This window comes from Anopheles ziemanni, chromosome 3 (genome assembly GCF_943734765.1).
Source record: "Anopheles ziemanni chromosome 3, idAnoZiCoDA_A2_x.2, whole genome shotgun sequence".
In the NCBI taxonomy this organism is placed as follows: domain Eukaryota; kingdom Metazoa; phylum Arthropoda; class Insecta; order Diptera; family Culicidae; genus Anopheles; species Anopheles ziemanni.
In genome coordinates, this window is record NC_080706.1 from 7,710,118 (window position 1) to 7,728,325 (window position 18,208).

At 45.2% G+C, this 18,208-nt stretch overlaps 5 protein-coding genes across 6 annotated transcripts; 2 read left to right on the forward strand and 3 right to left on the reverse strand.

Annotated features, from left to right (window-relative positions):
• Window positions 1-4,269: 4,269 nt before the first annotated feature.
• LOC131287551 (zinc finger CCHC-type and RNA-binding motif-containing protein 1-like) lies at window positions 4,270-4,922 on the reverse strand. Its single transcript, XM_058316608.1, has 2 exons — window positions 4,807-4,922; window positions 4,270-4,738 (listed from the first exon to the last, which is right to left on the reverse strand). Exons 1-2 carry the CDS (start codon window positions 4,920-4,922, stop codon window positions 4,270-4,272), a joined length of 585 nt encoding a protein of 194 aa, XP_058172591.1.
• A 766-nt stretch (window positions 4,923-5,688) lies between these two features.
• On the reverse strand, window positions 5,689-8,003 carry LOC131289941 (adipocyte plasma membrane-associated protein Hemomucin). Of its 2 annotated transcripts, XM_058319295.1 has the most exons (4): window positions 7,635-8,003; window positions 7,358-7,563; window positions 6,034-7,289; window positions 5,689-5,940 (listed from the first exon to the last, which is right to left on the reverse strand). In XM_058319295.1, exons 1-4 carry the CDS (start codon window positions 7,748-7,750, stop codon window positions 5,803-5,805), a joined length of 1,716 nt encoding a protein of 571 aa, XP_058175278.1. In that variant the 5' UTR covers window positions 7,751-8,003; the 3' UTR covers window positions 5,689-5,802. The 2 variants fall into 2 exon arrangements, with proteins under 2 accessions (XP_058175278.1, XP_058175277.1); XM_058319294.1 differs by having other exon boundaries at window positions 5,689-7,289.
• A 136-nt stretch (window positions 8,004-8,139) lies between these two features.
• LOC131287399 (mediator of RNA polymerase II transcription subunit 4) lies at window positions 8,140-9,213 on the forward strand. The gene is made up of 2 exons (XM_058316443.1): window positions 8,140-8,262; window positions 8,348-9,213. Exons 1-2 carry the CDS (start codon window positions 8,192-8,194, stop codon window positions 9,075-9,077), a joined length of 801 nt encoding a protein of 266 aa, XP_058172426.1. The 5' UTR covers window positions 8,140-8,191; the 3' UTR covers window positions 9,078-9,213.
• Window positions 9,214-10,024: 811 nt separating this feature from the next.
• Window positions 10,025-14,075, forward strand: LOC131286254 (uncharacterized). Its single transcript, XM_058315184.1, has 5 exons — window positions 10,025-10,586; window positions 10,662-10,778; window positions 10,863-12,922; window positions 13,002-13,240; window positions 13,303-14,075. Exons 1-5 carry the CDS (start codon window positions 10,306-10,308, stop codon window positions 13,954-13,956), a joined length of 3,351 nt encoding a protein of 1,116 aa, XP_058171167.1. The 5' UTR covers window positions 10,025-10,305; the 3' UTR covers window positions 13,957-14,075.
• An 866-nt stretch (window positions 14,076-14,941) lies between these two features.
• LOC131286743 (uncharacterized) lies at window positions 14,942-18,165 on the reverse strand. The gene is made up of 2 exons (XM_058315738.1): window positions 18,085-18,165; window positions 14,942-17,998 (listed from the first exon to the last, which is right to left on the reverse strand). Exons 1-2 carry the CDS (start codon window positions 18,096-18,098, stop codon window positions 15,034-15,036), a joined length of 2,979 nt encoding a protein of 992 aa, XP_058171721.1. The 5' UTR covers window positions 18,099-18,165; the 3' UTR covers window positions 14,942-15,033.
• Between the last annotated feature and the right edge of the window lie 43 nt (window positions 18,166-18,208).

The following is an 18,208-nucleotide window of genomic DNA, read 5'->3' on the forward strand; positions in this document are numbered from 1 at the left end:
AACAAAACTACAAACACACCTTAAATAAGGAACTTGTTTTGATAAATTCTTAAACTATAAGACAACAAGCAAAGACAAAAAGAGAAAAGAAAACAAGTTGAATATTACTGCTACACTAAAGCGCATTATACACCCTCTGCTCCTTGTTCAAAACAAATACAACGGGGTAAGACAACACGGCCAATTGGAAGCAGGAAGAAATCCTACAAGAAATTCTACTATCTACTCGTGGCTCCCACAAACAACATTTGGTTTACAATTTGTTTCCTTCTATTTGTACCATGGCTTAGCACGGGGTAGGCCCCAAAAGCTAACGAATAACCCCGCACCGACGACCTGGAACTCCCTGGACCTTTTGCACACATTTGCCAACAGGTGCTGGAGGAGGGGTGAAATGAAGAAAAAACAAAAACCGTTCACTTTAAAAGTACATCAAAACAAACCCAATCTTGCACCGAATTTTCTATAGTTCTACGAGAAAGCAAACAAAAAAAAAACGAACGAAAGAAAGGAGAAAACAATTACACTCGATATTCTATTTCAAATTGTACGCGCACCGTCTCTTGTACTCTAAAACTCGATCGATTCTTACAATGAACGAACATGCAAACAATATTTACTATACACAACTGAACTAAACACACACAAAATACACCGGAAGGATCAACACCGAACGATGGACGATTTCGATGTTCAAACCACCACACCACAATCAACACTGAAACACGGAGAATACATTAGTAAAGCCAAATTGAATCCACAGAAACGCATGCAAATGGGAATAGTAAGAAGGTAAAGGCAGCAGAATGACGGATGAGGGGAGCACGTGTTTGCAAACGCCAGGAGAAACTAGTTATGTTGTATGGAAAATGTTAGGTACGTAGGCAGTATACCTACTACGAAGGGTTTATAATTTCTTTCTATTGTCTGGAAACGCTTTGTTGGATTACAAACCAAATCGCCAAAGTTCGACGTTTCGATGAACTAAACAGAAATCACATTTATAGTTAATTTCAATGTTGGTGCTGCATTATATATTTTTTTTCTTTAAATCCTTTAAATGCAATGCATAGCATGAATTCTCTGTAATCAAAGAAGAACCATGTAACCACCTACATCCAACACTAGGTTGGAAACACCCAACCATGCGCTATGATACTTAATCGAACGTGTGGGATGAAATCGGCAAGATAGAAAACATATTCACAATAAATAAAAGTGGTAAAACATATCAGTTTTGAATTGATATCATTCGTGCGCACGAAATCTACCATGTTAGGTATCAGACTCGGTAGAAGAAAAGTGTGAGATGATGTGAATGCTGGCACTAATACTATTCAGAACCGAACCCCTAGGCTCATCGTAACCAACTCATTATGATAACTCTACTAACTCATCCACAAACAAGCTACTAAAACCAAACACGAAAAAAGGCAAAGGTACCATTTTTCATCGTACCGTCGTGACGGAACAGTATCGGTTTTTTACTCATCCTTAGATAGGTAGTATCAAATCCTTTGCCCACCCCCTTTGTATCCCTTTTTGGGTGGGGTAAGGTGTGGTCTCGTAAAAGGTTTAAATTAACTCATGCAAGCATATTACCCGTTGCCAGTTTCGTATTTATTAATCCGTTAGGCAGGCCGTTTTCGTTTCCAACAACTACACTATCATTACTCTAGGGCAAAGTATTCACCAACAGAATTAAACATTTAAACACTAGGCACGTTTAGCGTTTATCTTATACAAATTATGCGTTGGATATATGATTGAGAAAGGATTTGACTGACGGACGAAGGAAGAAAGTCGGTGAGGAAACAGATTTGGCAGAATATACCCACGCGGCTCCGCAAACACGGTCAGTATATATGTAGGGACTCGGACACTTTCTTCCCAAACAGTTGATATCCAGCACCCAGCTTTGTTGGCGTTTTGACTTTCTCGATAAGTTCCTTGGTGATCGATTGTACTGGAAGGCGACAGTCCGTTCCGTTTAGTGACAAAAATAACACTCTCCCGGTATCTAACAACAGCAGGCAACAACACAGGAATAGCAAATAAATTGTAGTGTGTGCGGAACCATTCGCATGAGTGCAAATCACAATAATCGTAGTGTTGTCCGAGAAAAAATAAAAACGAAACCGATTGGCGATATCATCTCCTACGAGGAAAAACAAATCATAAAATACTGGAGTGAGCTTACATCAGCAGAACACTGCACAGAATGTGTTGGATAAGTGCATCGTAGGATTGGGTAATGGTTGGGAAACACGAAAGAATTAAATAAATTAACCAACCCGCGCCCGATTGTACGCTGGCCAGTAAGGAGTATGCATTCAAAAAATTAAAAGTGTAAACTAATTGCCACAAAAGAAAAGAAAGATAACTCACAATACCCATTATGGAAATATGTTATATAATTTGTTAAGTTGTAGAATTTGTAAAGAAAGTAGGAATATGGAAAACCGAACGAAGGGAATCGCTGAACCGGGGATGCGGGAGTAGATAACGACACAAACCCAAACTATACCGACGACGGATATCCCGTACATGGACGCGGTAAAGCACTAATCAAGTAAGATAAAGCAGGAATAGGGTATGTTTTAAAAGTAGCACCGAGAAGAAATAAAACAAAGCACGCCTTGTAAATGGAGTGGAGCATCGTTTCCCATCCTGTACTAACAACTGGAAAACAGAGTTCGCCAAGCAAGGCGAACGCGAAGTATCCGAACGATCGTATAGCGAGATGCGCTCATCTTACACGACTCTGACGGCATACAATGTAGCTGTGGGTATATTAGTTAAATGTTACTGCAGTAGCCGGTTATGTTTGGTGTTTTAGTTAACGTTTGACGAGTTGTAAGGAATGCGCCCGAAATTCGGGGAGCATAATATAATTGAACACAAACCATTGGCGATAGAGTTGTTTAGGGTAAGTGATTGTTTTTTCTTTTTAATCTGCTGTTTTAAGTTTCTCCATCGATCGTTTGTGTAGATGAATAAAAGCTAATGAAACAAGTGGACATGATGGCGCAAACTACTAGCTGAGCGATATTATACAACGTGTAGAACGTGTAAGGGTACTGTAGGTGAAAATGGAAAGGATGATGATAAGGAAACGCAAACTCATTCAGGCACACTTAAATCACACGTACATGAAGAAGAAGAAAACGAAGAAAAAGAAATAACACACAAGATACACTTCACACACCGTCTTGAACCACATTCAATACTCACGTATGTAGGTGATGCTGAACACAAAAGAAAGGAAGCAAAATACGAGATTGAGAGCAAGAAAGTGTACATTCATCAGAAAAGTGAAGAGGATGGAAAAATTAAAACAAATAAAAAAAAACAATGAGCCGAAAATGGTTTTGGTTGCTAACAATAAAAGAAATAATTCGGAAATCTGAAACAAAACGACTGCTTATTTTGATAAAGTAGTATTATTATTTAAAAGACTAGTCTTTTTAAGGAAAGGTGTTTGACCTGTTCCATCTCCACGGTTGTTTTCTCTCCTGCACTTATGAACTCGGAGTCTGCTCTGACACACTATGCGTTTGATTCCCTATCCGCTTCCAGATTGATTTCGGATTCCATCCGGATTCATTCCGGGTTGATTCTGGATGCACTTCTGGATTGAATCAGGATTCTTTTTGGATCCTTTTTCATATTGATTATGGATTCGCTCCGGATTCGCTTTCCGTTATAAGACTTCCCGACTCCTGACTCACGACTCTCGACTCCCAGGTCCCGACTCTCGACTCCCAGGTCCCGACTCTCGACTCCCAGGTCTTGACTCCCGACTTCCGACTCTCGACTCTCGACTCCCGGCTCCCTACCTACCTACCATTACTGTTCGCCTCTCAATTCATTGTTCTATCCCTAACTTTTTCTTTCTCTCATTCTCTCACTCTCCCACACATTTACAGCACACAACCAATTTCGCACAACAAGGATTCTTCATTTTCCACTTTCGTCTGTTTTGTTCATTTCCTTATGTTGGTCAATTTCCCTGATTTTCGCTTATTGGCGACAACGAATCAGACTGCGGGGTTTTTTTCGCGCGCGTTTTTGTTGGACCGTGGTCGTCCCTCGGAAGGAAGTTGATTATTTAAAAGAAATCAGTATATTCGGAAACAACAACAGAAGGTAGGTTAAGGGGAGAAGTATGTTTTTTGTGTTAAAAGTTAATTTTAAATATACATTTTATCTAACAGAGTTACACGTTCTACACATGTTTGAGGTACCATAAAAATTATCCTCAATTTATCAATCACCCTCTTCTAGCTCTTCGTCATCGCTAAAGTAGTCACTTTTCTTATATTTCACCTTCTTTACCGGAACCGGCACACTATCTGCATTCCGCACTGGTGCCTCTTCCGGTTCACTCGTACCTCCGAACGATTCCGACTCAGCGGACCGTTGTTTTCGCTTCGCTCGGTTACCACCGGACTTCCGTGGCGGTGTCCTACTCCCAAGTACATTCTTCGGGCAGCTGTAGCTTAGATGTCCTTCATCACCACACTCGAAACACCTGCTCTTATCGGGATAGTGCTTCCGTTGCGCATTGTCTGCCGATTTGCCATTGTCCTTCGCGATGCTTGCCTTCACTGTCCGACCGAACATTTGCGTATTGTTGCTCACATTGCAACATTCCAGTGCTTCTTGTGGTGTGGAGAAGAGGACGAAAGCGACCCCTTTACTTTTCCGGGTAGTTTTGTCGCGTAGTATCGTTACTCTGTTGAATTGGGAAAAAGAAACGTTATTAGCAACCTTGACATTATCCGAGCCGAACGCAATACTTACTTCACAATTTTACCATGTTTGGAAAATATTTTATGCACATCTATGTTGGTCAAATCGAAGGGAAGATTTGAAATATATGCCGTACACCGCACATCGGGAACCGGTGGTTTATTCATACCCGAATTTGCTTATTTCTATGCGTACTGAAATAAAAACTAATCCATTTTGCCTTTGTTTACAAATAAACCAGTTGACAGATCTACCGTACCAAGAAAAGAAAAAATAAAAATTTAAAATCCTTGCCTTGCACATTTTCTTGTCTGTTGCAATTCAAATGTATTACTTCGACTTATTGCTTTCTTTCACTGAAATTACCGAATGCGCTCCATTTACCCAAGCAAACGAAATATATTTTTCCTTCTCCTTCGGGACCCCGGTCCAGTAAACATAATTTCGAAACATTCAACCGAAAATAAATATATAAAGAGTATCAGTTTCCAGTAGTCCAATCAGTCGAAAAACAAGTTCATTTCTAGCAACCCTTACAAGGACCGGTAGGCTCGAGTTGGTTCCCATTTTCACCGATCGCTGCCAGTTTTCCACGCAGGAAAAACGGCGGAAGTGAGGTCCCTTCTCGAGCACACCTTTCACAATTGGAATCCATCTATGAAAATTCACAATGTATAGAATGTATGCATACGAAGAAAGAATGTTTCTAAATCACCTAACTTTCACTGAGACGATAATGAGAAAATTAAATCTGAAAAACATAAAAGTATAAAACACACATCACTCATGGAATGAATTTAACAAGAATGTTTCACATAAGCTGCACTGATATCTCTATCTTAAATGGGCTTTCCATCTCCCTGATGGAACCCTATCGCTTCGTTCGATCGCGCCACAGCAGCCTTCCAAAGCTTATGGTCTAATTGTTGCGCGATACTAAGAGGAATTCGTACGCTAAATTTTTTGTTTTGCTGTTGAAGTGATATTTCTACCCGTGTTGTGCATGTTTTCTATGATCCGGTCATTGGATGGACCCGGTGCTACTGCTTACAGCTCGCCATGCTCACCACCCTTCTTAATCACTTTTAATTTTTCCTCCTTCGGTTTCGGAGTGTCATTGGGAATCTTTTCGTGAATCGGTGCCGGATCCACCGGCTTCTCGGTGGCTGGTTTTTCCGTGGATGGCTTCGTAGATTGTGCGGAGGGTTTAGTCTCTTTCTTTTTCTCTACTGCCGGAACCTCAGTTGATGGCTTGGGAGTTTCCGTGGGTTTTTGAGCCTTTGGTGTGGCAGTGGTTTTCGGCTTCGGAGTGGTGGTCGTAGTTGGCTTAGGTGTTGTAGTAGTAGACGTTGCCGGTTTCGGGGTCGTAGTAGTCGTTGCTGGTTTCGGGGTGGTAGTTGTCGTTGTCGTTGCCGGTTTCGGGGTGGTGGTCGTCGTTGTCGTCGCCGGTTTTGGGGTAGTAGTCGTTGTTGTTGGTTTAGGCGTAGTAGTGGTTGGCTTTGGCGTGGTGGTCGTCGTCGTCACTGGTTTAGGGGTCGTGGTAGTAGTAGTCGTTGTTGCCTTCGGCGGAACTGTTGTTTCAGTGGCCGGCTTGTACTTAACGTCGCGTACTTCAACCTTGGGAATCTTTGGCAGTGGAACGCGCGCCAGGAACTTGTTGTACGGAGAACCCAGATACAGATAATCGCCCATTTCAGCCACGTGTGACACGCTACCAACAGTTCCATCAAAACCGTGCAACGAACCAAGGATTCGACCAGTCCAACCAATTTTGACCAAAGTCTGACGACTCGGCGTTAGGAAGCTCATCGACTCGAAGTGTCCGATGGCGTGAATAAGGCGCTGCGTGTGTACATTTGGCACCACTTGATGGATCAATCGCATCGGCAGCTCGGCCAAGGCAAGCATACGAATGATAAACTTACGGATCAGCGGAACCGACGACATCATTTGGGTGATCGATGGATTCTCGTTGTCGGCCGCTTGGATTAGTGGTGCCCAAATACCTTCGGCGTCCGAGATCAGATTATCGATCATACCCGGCAAGCCATCGATAAAGATATCATCCGTACCAGCTTTCGGACCCTTCAGATAGTAACGACGAATCTGGGAGGCCATGGTTTCGGCAACCAGCACAAATTCTTCATCGGGACTTAAGGCGACACCGTTCGCAAAGTACAGTCGATCGAGTAGCACCTTGTTTTTGCCGGTAGCACGATCGTACTTAAATAAGCGCCCAGATGGATTCGCAAATACGGCAAACACGCCGTCTTGGAGCGTGAAATCTGAAGAAGAGTCCGTCCAGAAAATATCTCCATTGCGTGCCACCACCACACTGTTAAAGAATTTGGCCTTTCGGTTCACTCCTTTGCCCTCTAGCATCGTATCCGGCGAAACGAGAAGTTCTTTGTTGCCGTTTGTCAGGTCGACCAACCAAATGCCATAGTACGCATCACCTACAATGAGGTTTGAGCCTTTCGTATCGAAAGCAAGACCCAACGGACGGCCACATGTTTCTTCCTCAAACGATAGTTCTAAAAAAAAATAAACAAGTGAATTGTAATAAAAAACAAAAGCATATTAAAAATAAAACTGATCTTACCACACGGCTTTCCAAACTTGGCAATGTGCGTAATGTGGTCACCGTTAATACGAATTACTTCACCGCCATGAATCGTTGTAAAGAGATCTTTTCCCCTGACGAGCAATGCTTCGGGGCCGTAGATTTTGCCTTCGAACAATCTTTCTGCATTGTCAAGATGATTCGTCGGTTCTAGCGCTCCCTTGAGTTCGCGTGGCTTAGCAAAACTGATGGGAAATAGAAGGCCGGTAAAAAAAATACTTACATAACGATCAAAATATAAGCCCGGTAATCTCACCTAAATCCTTCGAAAGGAAAGGTCGTCTTAGGCGGAAGGCCTGGCAATAGCACGATCAGAAAAAAGAACCCTAGGAAGTTGATTATTCTCGTACGGGTTACGCGTAGGAGACCCATCACGGATAGATGGTTTGAAGACTACTTTCACTACAAAATAGAAGAGCTGCCACCCGAATGCCGATGCAGGGGTACGTGACGATTTCAGATTCGGCTACGATCTACCACAAACTTGCATCGATTATTGAACAAGCGCTTATCAGAGAACTGCACTTATCTCATTAATGACTAGACGTGAACCGAACACCGACGTTAACACAATCCAAATCCCAATCCCGACGAGGAAATCGGACACTTTTATTATTCGGTTCCACCGCAGTCTGCGGCTTTGTTGGCACCTGCAATTCGACTGTCTGATGACACGGCACTCGGCCAGTTTAACAGTCGTGTCAATGATGTCAAACCACTAATGTCAAAAGTTATTTACAAATTTCATTGCACCTAGTTTGGTCGGCTCAGTTTGCAGAAAAGGTGGCCATACCACGCACTCCGAATATCATCATGTCTTCGTATCATTTAAGCACCCGGGAGCGATTACTTGCCATCGTAAATGATATCGAAATCGTTGCGAAGTAAGTGTTTATCCGTGGCTACTGCCACAAGCGTAGTGTCGTTCTAAAACCTCCTGTTGGCTTCTTTGCTTTACTGTGGTTACAGGGAACTGATTGAAAACACCATCGCTCCGAAAGCGCAGAAAATGTCCAGCACCGATCATGCACAATTGGTGGAGCTACTCGTTCTAAAAGATAAAGAGTTGAAAGCCACTCTGCAGCTGGCTGCCGAGCAGGCAGGCATCGAAAAGAAAATGGACGCTTTACGGGAGCAGGTGCGCAAACAGGACGAGGAGATCAACCAGCTACAAAAGCAACTGAAGGAAGCGGAACAAATCCTAGCGACGTCAATATTCCAAGCCCGACAAAAGCTGGCCAGCATTACGAAGGCTAACAAGAGACCCGTATCCTCGGAGGAACTGATCAAATTTGCGCACCGCATCAGCGCGTCTCATGCTATCTGTGCACCGCTCACCTGGCAGCAGGGGGATCTGCGTCGACCATATCCAACCGATATTGAAATGCGCCTAGGGTTCCTTGGAAAATCGGACCTCAATATCAACGGGCATAATATGCAGCATCCCAACAGCCTAAACGAGATGCACCGGAATACATCCGCCGTGGCGGCTGGTAGTGGTGCCGGTGCCGGAGGTGAGATACCAGCATCCGCACAGAACCAATTTGCCTGGCATCCGTCGGGCGAACTGCACATGTCCATGGGTGCTGGAGGAGGGTCGGTTTCGCTGGACACAAGGGCACATAAAGATGCGTCCCAGGATGATGTCGAAGTTATGTCCACTGAAAGTTCCAGCTCCAGCTCAAGCGACTCGCAATGAGTCCGTGGATGGTGGTGATTACCTAGCATTAAGCGTAAACTATCTTAAGTGGCATGAAATGAATCGATACACAGTCCTGTCCATTTGCAAGAGGAAGTCATTATTTATTGCGAAGCAATTCTACAACAGCCTGCCTTCTCATTACATGCAAGTGTGGGATCAACTGATGTTCCAAATTCTGTTGAATATTTGAGAGCGTATTGCCAAGTTGATGCTTCCAACTGCATCTTCCTCTATGTTCGAAGCCATCAGAGCTGTTTTAAGGATGAATTAGCTAAATCACGGATAATTTCTCCCAGAACAGAATTAAAAGAGGATTAATTTAATAAACACCGATTTATGAAATAACAACTGCTCTTCAGCAAACATTTCATAGAAAAATGATTAAAGATGTCCGAAATAAAATGACCACAATAGTTCCAATACATTTGAATTAATCAATGTGTCTAGTACATACAATTTTACCTGCATAATATTCTTTTTTATTAATTTACTTTTTTATTTCGTAAACTGCAGTTTTGAGTTGTCAACAACACGGTGACAACAGTGGGTGAGTTTGGGATTCAGATTCACAATTGTGTTTATCGTGCGTAAAAAATCTTGTAAACATTACTTCGAGGAAATGGCATGAGAAAATCAGTTTGTAGCTGCCGGAAAACTAAATCCAATCAATTCAATAAAGAATGCATTAAACAACGACCGACGCCGGTAAGTTGAGATCTGCGCCCAACGATGTAAACAACTTTGTGTACGAAACATATTCGGCTGCTGCGAATCCCAGAAACGATGTTTGCCAGCCGAAGCAGCAAGCGACGTTTGATAGTTTGACAATCCGTCCAAGCTATGCTAGGGGCAGTAGAAGCAACAGTACTGCTGTATCGCCTGGCAGAACTTGTGAAAAAGGACTGAAGAAAAATCCTTCGTTTGTGCTAGGCGATTGAAGAAGATAAATCGATTCATTCCATAATAGTTGTGCGAGGTTCGTTAGTGCACGGAAATGTATCAGCGCAAGTAAATGGGGAAGGCATAGATTCTTCCGTCGATAAAGTACACCGCCTACCCTGTTGGTGATCGGTGTTTGTTGTACTGGGCAGTGGACAGAATAGCAAAGCAAGCAGCGGAGTGAAAACGACGTAAAGAAGCGCTTCGAAGGACACGCATAAACTTTACCGAGGTTCGCTTGTCTAGACGCGAGCGCAATGAAGACGCTGGTGATAGGACGTAACAAATGAGAAGAATAACGATGGAAACGAATCGATCGATCGGTGGGGCAATGGATCGTTCTGGCCCCACCAAAGGAAGTTATGCGGTGCAGCAACATAGTTTCTTCACCAGATCCAACAGCGACAATCGAACGCAGAACGTTGCACTGAAAGTGTTGAACCGGGAGCATTCCGGGTTTTTGGCGACCGGATTAAACAGACGGTCTCATCAGGAAGCGTTCCAGGAAGTGCCCGAGCATTTGCAGTTTTGCCTGAAGGATATTGTGCCGTACTGCTATTTACACGGGTAATAAGCTATTGCTGGCACAAGTTGTAATAGGTTTTGTAAAGCTCTGTCGATATGTATTGTCCCTCTTTGCAGACATGTTTTCATGGGCCTTACAAGCTGCGGCCAGTTTCTGCTCAGTTACAAAGTATATTGCGATCCCGAGGAAGGATTTGCGAATGGGTTTAACTTCAGTGCCACCAACAAATATGAGTACGAATCGAGAACCCACAACCGCCATCGCACGGTCAAACTGGAACGCAAATAATGCATCGGTCTTGTATTTTATCTTTGTAGGCTTTACTTTTGGATCTACCGACCGCACGTGCCACTGAGTAAATATTTTCATGTTTGCCTTTTTGATGACCACCGGGTGGACGAGATCCGTTCGGTTTCGTTCACGCAGTGGAAAACGGAGAGCCAACTGCTGATCGCTCACGGTAGCTGCATAAACGATGAGTCCGATTCCTACGTTACGATGGTGCGCGTTCCGAAGCTCGGCTGTCTGGACTGCAAGCAGGTCCGGGATGGGCACGATGGCGACGAAGAACGACAGGATATACTGTGCATTGGCTGCAACATGACGATTCACATGAAATACCGTAGCACCGATTCGGGGCCGAGTTTCAATCCAAACTTCAACCTCAACTGCCCCGGGTACGTTATCATGAATGAGAACAGTTTCATTCATACGATTCAAGTCGAATTGGACACTAAGCGATGTCAACAGAAGGGAATGTCCGAATCCAGGGTCGTTCTTAGCTCAAAGTATTTGGGAAACTTAAGTAACGCAAAACAACAGCATCTGGAAAACGACCGGAAAGATAACCAAGGGAAGGAAATAGAATCGATAGTTCTTAGCACAAAGCAGGCGTCGGAAGATGAGACAGTTGTAAGTGCAAGAAAATGTACCGACGCTGATGGTTCGAGCATATCTCAGCAAGCGTTGCTCAACGCAGAGCTGAGCATTGCGGAGCAAATCATAGCCGATTTTGCAGAATACGAGACTGATATTTTTGAAGCGAAATGCTCCATGCGAAGTTATCCGGATAATTTTGACGAGCTAATCATAACCTCGCCAAGAACGCAGGAGTCTTCCTCCGAGTTGGTCGGAGCGGCCAAGGTGCGACTGATAAACCATCGAAATAACACAAACATAGAGCTAAGACTTGCGGGAGCCGTTGGTCCGTTGGCAGCGTCGAGTTCTTCGTCGTTACCCAGTGCGGCCCACGCCGGGCCATCATCATTATCGACTAAATCATACGTGACGCGTGTCGATCTTCAATCTGGTGACAGTAGTAGCAGCAGTCCCCAGACATATCTGGATTCCGTGAACGCTAATTATTCTGCAACTGGCGCACAATTGACGGCAAGTTCCTCCACGACATCACCAGCACCGCCGCTGGTGTCGAGGGTGCCCTTAAGAAGGCGCTTTGTGCTTTCCGAATCATCTTATGTTCCTAACGTTAGCCTTGGGCCGCTACAGCACTGTACGGTAAGCAGCTCCGAGAGCACTAACTTCCACGTAGGCGCCGGATCGAGCATCGAAGAGCCGGAGCCCGATCCCGCGGCTAAAGCGTACGAGTTCTCGGAGGATAACGAGCGATGCGAAAAGATCAGTGCATTCCGAAAGCGCCGACTAGCGGACAAGAAGTACGAATTTTCCGAAGAACATACTAGCGAGGAATACATCGAACCGTTCAATCGTTTGCGGAATCAAATCCGTGGCCGAGTGGCAGCCCCCGGGTACAGTCCATCCCACCACCATACGAGCTATACGGACCACATTCCGACGGCTCACCATTTACACCGAGCCTCACCAAACCATGGATTCCGGTCACCGTGTGGTTCTCCTGTCGGCAATCGATACCTGCGTTCGCCTCCAGGCATCCGTTCGCCCTCGTACTACCGGCATCGGTCGCCCTCTTCGCAAAGTTCCAATTCTGTTGGTAGCGCCGTCACTATCTTTGGTAGTGGTGGTGGCGGCGGTGGTTCAGGTGGAATGGGTAGTGTTCCGGGAAAGCAGCATACACAACAGCAGCAGATTCTCAAAAGACCCGCAGTACCGTTGGATCCGCGCGACTACATCCAAAGATCGAGCGAAGGAAGTTCAGACATTCCAAAGTTCTTTTTGGATGCCATTCAGAAGATTAATGAAAAGAAGCAACAACTTCACAGCGATGCGGTGAATAATGAAAATAACATCAATTGTGATAACCAGCTCCCGGCAAAGCGATCCAACGGTAGCATCGAGCCATCGACAAAACCGGCCTCCGAGCTTCCCACGTGCACGAAGAAAATTGTGAAGATTTACGTCGAAGAGGACGATGCGAACTCGGTTGTCACGACGGAAGAGGGTAGGTTGTGAATATATCCTTTAAATTGTAACCCCTTCAAATGCATCCCAAGAACTTCTTTTTACCTTTATTTTGCTAGATGATTGCATCTCACCCGGATACCACGCCTCTCTGCCGATGGAGGTGCATGGATCGTGCTACTCGAATATGCAAATTATCTCACAGGCCTCATACAACAAGCTTCACTGCCCAGCGGTCATTGTCACGCAGAACTCGTTCGACATGGAAATGTTTTCCTTTCACGTGGCCAATCACGTTTGCACGAAGGAAGGCAAGAAGTATGGCATTCTGTTGGACTCCGCGTACGAACTGACACACGTAAGTCCAAACCTTTCCTCTAAACTAGATTGTAGAAACCGGCTAATATCATCTTTTGACAGGTATGCCCACTAACGGAAACGATTACTTGCACTATGGTGCTCCAGTTCACCGTGAACAACATGGAGACCGGGGTATCGAAGGTAGTGTGCAAGAACTGCTCCACCATGACCGAGTGCCAGAAGCACCGTATGATTTACCAGTGCCGTTCGCTCTTCACTTGGAGCATCACGACGGGCGAGTGGCGTGTGCTGGACTACGGGGCGCTCGTTGCCGGGCCTTTCCTGGAGATGAAGAACCTTTGCTCGAACTACTCCAACCTGCTGAAGCAGTTGCGTAAGTTCACCAAGAAACTGTTTGCGAAGGGCAGTGGCGTCAACGAGGCGAACCGGACGTACGAATTTTTGCACCATCTGCGGGTACATGATTCGGACGTGAGCAAAACGAAGCAACGTTTGACTGATCTGGAGAACATGATTGAATTTTATCGTCGCCATCCGGGAGGAAGTGATACCGGTTCCGATTCGGACAGCTACGGTGAAGACGAGGAGGAGGAGGAGGAGGCAGAGGAGGACGATGATGATGATGACGATGACGATGACGACGATGATGAGGATGGAAACGATGGTGGTTCCAGTGCTACTGATGAGAGTATCGCTGTGAATGGTAGCGTATCCATCGCATCCGATACTGTCAGTGATGAGGACGATCCGTAGTTGTCGGAACATTGATCTCTTGTGTCCCTTCACGCATATATGCCCACCACTTTGAAGCCCTATGTAGACGAACTACGAGTCATCGGGTTATTATTATTTCTTTGCGTTTCATATCATAAGGCCCCCTCCAGTTTCTTGCTCTTATAGGTTCATTTTCTTCTCACTATCCCTAATACTACTACTGTTTTTTTTTTATTTCATCAGCCATGTAGATAGAATCATAGGAATTCATTAAAAAACTACTTTTTCATATTACCATCGATATAGCGACTCCTCTAAGGCACGCTAAGCATCGTGCCGCACTTTCGATCTATTCGTCATTTCTTAAATAACGGAATGCCATTGAACGAACAAGAGCTACACGTGTGTTGAATATAGGAATTAGAAAGACAAAACATTGCTAGAACGAAAAACGAAACCCATACTCGCTGGGACGGAAACAATAGAAGTTTGCGCCGTTTTGGAGGTTGTGATTGAGCTACTTTCATTTAACTCTTTTTATCTAAATGGAAAGCATCAGAATAAAAAAAAACTAAAAGAACTTAGTTGGAATAGTTGTGATATGTTGATGGATGACGATGAGCCCGAAAACGATGCATTTGGGAAATATTTTCTTTCGCTTTGAAGGTCACTCTGTTTGTCCAAGCGTTGATTGTTCAAATAGAAGATTGAATTTTGGTTGGGTATTTGTTTATCATTTGAACACATTATTCTATTTCGAACTACTCACACGAAAAGACAAATACAGTCAAATCTGAAGAAAACACAGAATCTAATGTACATGAATTAGGTTCGAAATTATTGTTGGAGATTGTGCCGGTTTCTGTATGAAGACTCTCGATTGTAAATTTTTTTAAAAATCAGCAATTGAAAAAAAAAGTATTTTTCACTGTTTTTTTTTTACAATAAGAGAGGAAACTAAGGTTGCAATAGAAAAATTGTTGGAATCGTATTCATGATGTCTCCGGTGTCCGAGTACATCTTAAATACATTCGACTGTATTTGCCTATGCATTCAGTATTGAAAGCAGCACTTTTCCTAATATAAACTAGATACTCACACAAACGGGTCCAAACATTACGCCATTACGGTGTGGCGGTCGGAATGCGTGTGTTCCGTGGTACCGTACGGCTGAAAGTAGTACTTTCCGAAGCAGTGCGACACCGAAACGCCAATCTTGCATCCCTGCCACCGGTGCCGGACACAGCGCCAAAGCCAGTCGCCGTTGTTTTTCGCCTTATAGAAATAGTACCGATGGGTGTCGATGCTTAGCGAGAGATTGCCGTTACTCGGAAGCAGTTCATACTCGGACACGGTCTGAAGTTGGGGCATTAGCGTCATCTGTCCCCGCTGTTCGATAATGCCGCGGCCAATCAGCGTCTTCAGCATGCTAAACCGATCGTTCGTGCGGACAGCCGCAAACCGGTCATGGTTGTGTACCGGAAGCTCAGCCAAACCGGCGCAACAGCCAAGCGTCCAGTGAAACGCACAGATCCATTCGGGCTTTTCAGCTACAGCCTGATTGTCGGAGTGTCGCACATACAACTGCCCGTTGTGGAAGCAGGTCCTGGCATTCGCTTCATTCACCGGATCCTCGTATAGTTCCCGCTTCACGGTGAACAACCGAGGATACTGTATCAAGGGAATATTTGTCAGTGTCGTTTCGGTAGACATTTCATTCTCGGAAGGTTCTTCTACTTTAACCTCGACACGGCACAACTCCTGACTAATGGCAGTATCGTCGCTATCCAGTTGGCCGCTCCCAGCCATTATGGAGTGGTCATGGGGATGGCCATTCGTTGAAGCCGGTTTCGTGTGCGACAATGGCACAGTCAGGTAAGCCTTGCAACCAGCCTCACCCTGAATGCAGCGCCACCGGGAGGATTGCATCGGTTCAAGCAGTTTGTACACCCGGAATGTGTACCCCTCGTGCATAATAAGACAGTTACGGCCCGTCATCGAGTAGATGAGTTTATAGTTAGGTCCGTCGATGGTAACTTGTGAGGAACGATCCGGTTGGGCGATCCTTCGGATATCGCGTGATGAATGGTTGTGCGGTACGATAAGCTCGGCGCAGAGAGCATTATTCGTCAGCACAATCTTACCCGGACAACCTTCCGGTTCGTCGCGCATAATGCAGTGGTAGGTATGGGGGGCATCGTCGACGAGATACTTATGCGCACAGTACACTATGATCTCGACGTTGAGCTGTACGTTCATCATTCGACGATAGTTGAAGCCTCCGGCTACTAGATGTACCGGTCCAGGACTGTCGAAAATGGCACCGGAGGGTGGTTTTCCATCGATGGCTCTTTTTTGTGACGGCACGATTTTCTTCCCCGCTGGTTTACGCAAACGCTGATGGTCGTGAACCAAGGATTCGTTTGTTATCCTACCATCCTTATCCATCGTAATGAAGGCATCACAGTACGTTCTAACGCTGCTGGTGCACTTCCACCGTATTGTTCCATTCGTTAACGTATTTCGTGCGTAAAAGCGATAATTTTCTCGTCGTACGATCGGTTTATTGTTCCTGTTCCACAGTAAATCGTAATCCTGGCATGACCATAGAACTGTTCCTTCGGTTGATAAGGGGGACGGAAGTATCTCCGTTTGATAATATTTTTCCAGTGCGTTCCCTATTCGATGGCAATGATCTTTATCGTCACAACCGTAAACTACCTGCTCGTCGGGCACCATTAACAGTGTCGCTTTGCAGCCCTGTTGCCGCCAGGTACAGGTCCATTCTGTCGTTCCATTTTTGCGCAAACTCTCCAGCGTGAAGCGATGTTTCCTGTGAAGCAATTTTATGTGACCCGATTCGTCCAACATCAACCGATAGTTTACACCCCGATGCAAAGTTTCCGGCACTGTGGGGTTTTGATTTCTCGTCACTACCTGCGGATGTTCATGGTCGAGATTGACTAGCGTGGCAATTTTTCTCCTTACCCTCGCCTTTACAGTACAACCCTCTTGGGTACAGTTCCACACAACGCTCGACTTGTTAGAACTCGGCTTGCCGGGCTTGAAATGGTTTCCCCGGTATAGCAAACAGTCATCGGTGATTTTAAAGTTATACCCGTGCGGGTACTGTGTCACTTCTGTCTGCTTTTTCTGTGCCATCAGCGCACTGTTAACGGTGGTGGGAACCGGTACGTTCTCTTCCACATCATGATTGTGTTTTTCACCTTCCATGAATGCCTTTTCATCCTGGTACGAAAGCATTACGCTGCCCGGGCAACGGTCCGATGCGGAACGTTCGCAAACCCACAGACTCATCCCATCGGCAAACAAGGTCTGGCGCATGCGGTAGCGATACCCACCGGCGAGAAGGCGTAGCCGTTGCTGATTATCGACAGCTAGAGTATACTTTTGGAGCATTTTGACTATTTCTTCACTATATGGTTGGATCGTTCCAACTGTTTGGACAATCGCTTCCGAATGATTATGCTTCACACGACGATTACAAATTGCCAGCGGAAAGCTGACGGTGGATGAGATCTTAAGAGCCGCAGGACAGCCAGTGGCATTTTTCGCAATGCACTCCCAGTTGTTGCAGTCAGAATTTGCCTCCGGTCGACAGTATCTGTGCTTTCGAAAAACAAGCACATCCTTTTCATCATTCACCCGAACGACACGGTAGTTGTAGCCTACCCGAGTAAGCTTGACCTCGCCAAGAAATGAGTCCGGAAATCGGTCAGCCGGCTGGAGCAAGGTTTTTGGCTCCATCAGCTGCACCTCCGGCGCTACGATGGGATCGAACTCGTCCTCCTCGTCCTCCAACGATGGTGGACAATTGTCTTGGCGCATTTGCTGGAAGAGTAGATCGTTTTGAATGCAGCGCTCCTTGAAGCGGTAGAACTCCTCCACATCCACGATGCACTTGATGCAGATCACGGAGTTTTGATCGTCCTCGTACACGATGCTCACTGTGGCGCACTCCCGGATTTTGCGAAGCAGCTCATCGTTCACTGGTTCGTTGGCAGGAAACATCGGGAGGAGCTGAAACCTTTTCTGAAAACACAACCGGCATCGGGCAGAGCTGACAAGGAAAACGGGAAACGATCGGTGAGCCACGAAGCATACATGGTTGATAACTTTTTATCTCATAAATTCAACTTGTTTTACCTTAGTTCCTCCATGGTAGGACGAGTTTTTCCTTCATCAAGCGGCCAGCGGCGAGGAAAGTTTGTTGTTTTCTACTTTTTGTGAAAAGCGTCACTATTTTTAAGCGCAGCTGTCATTTGTTTTG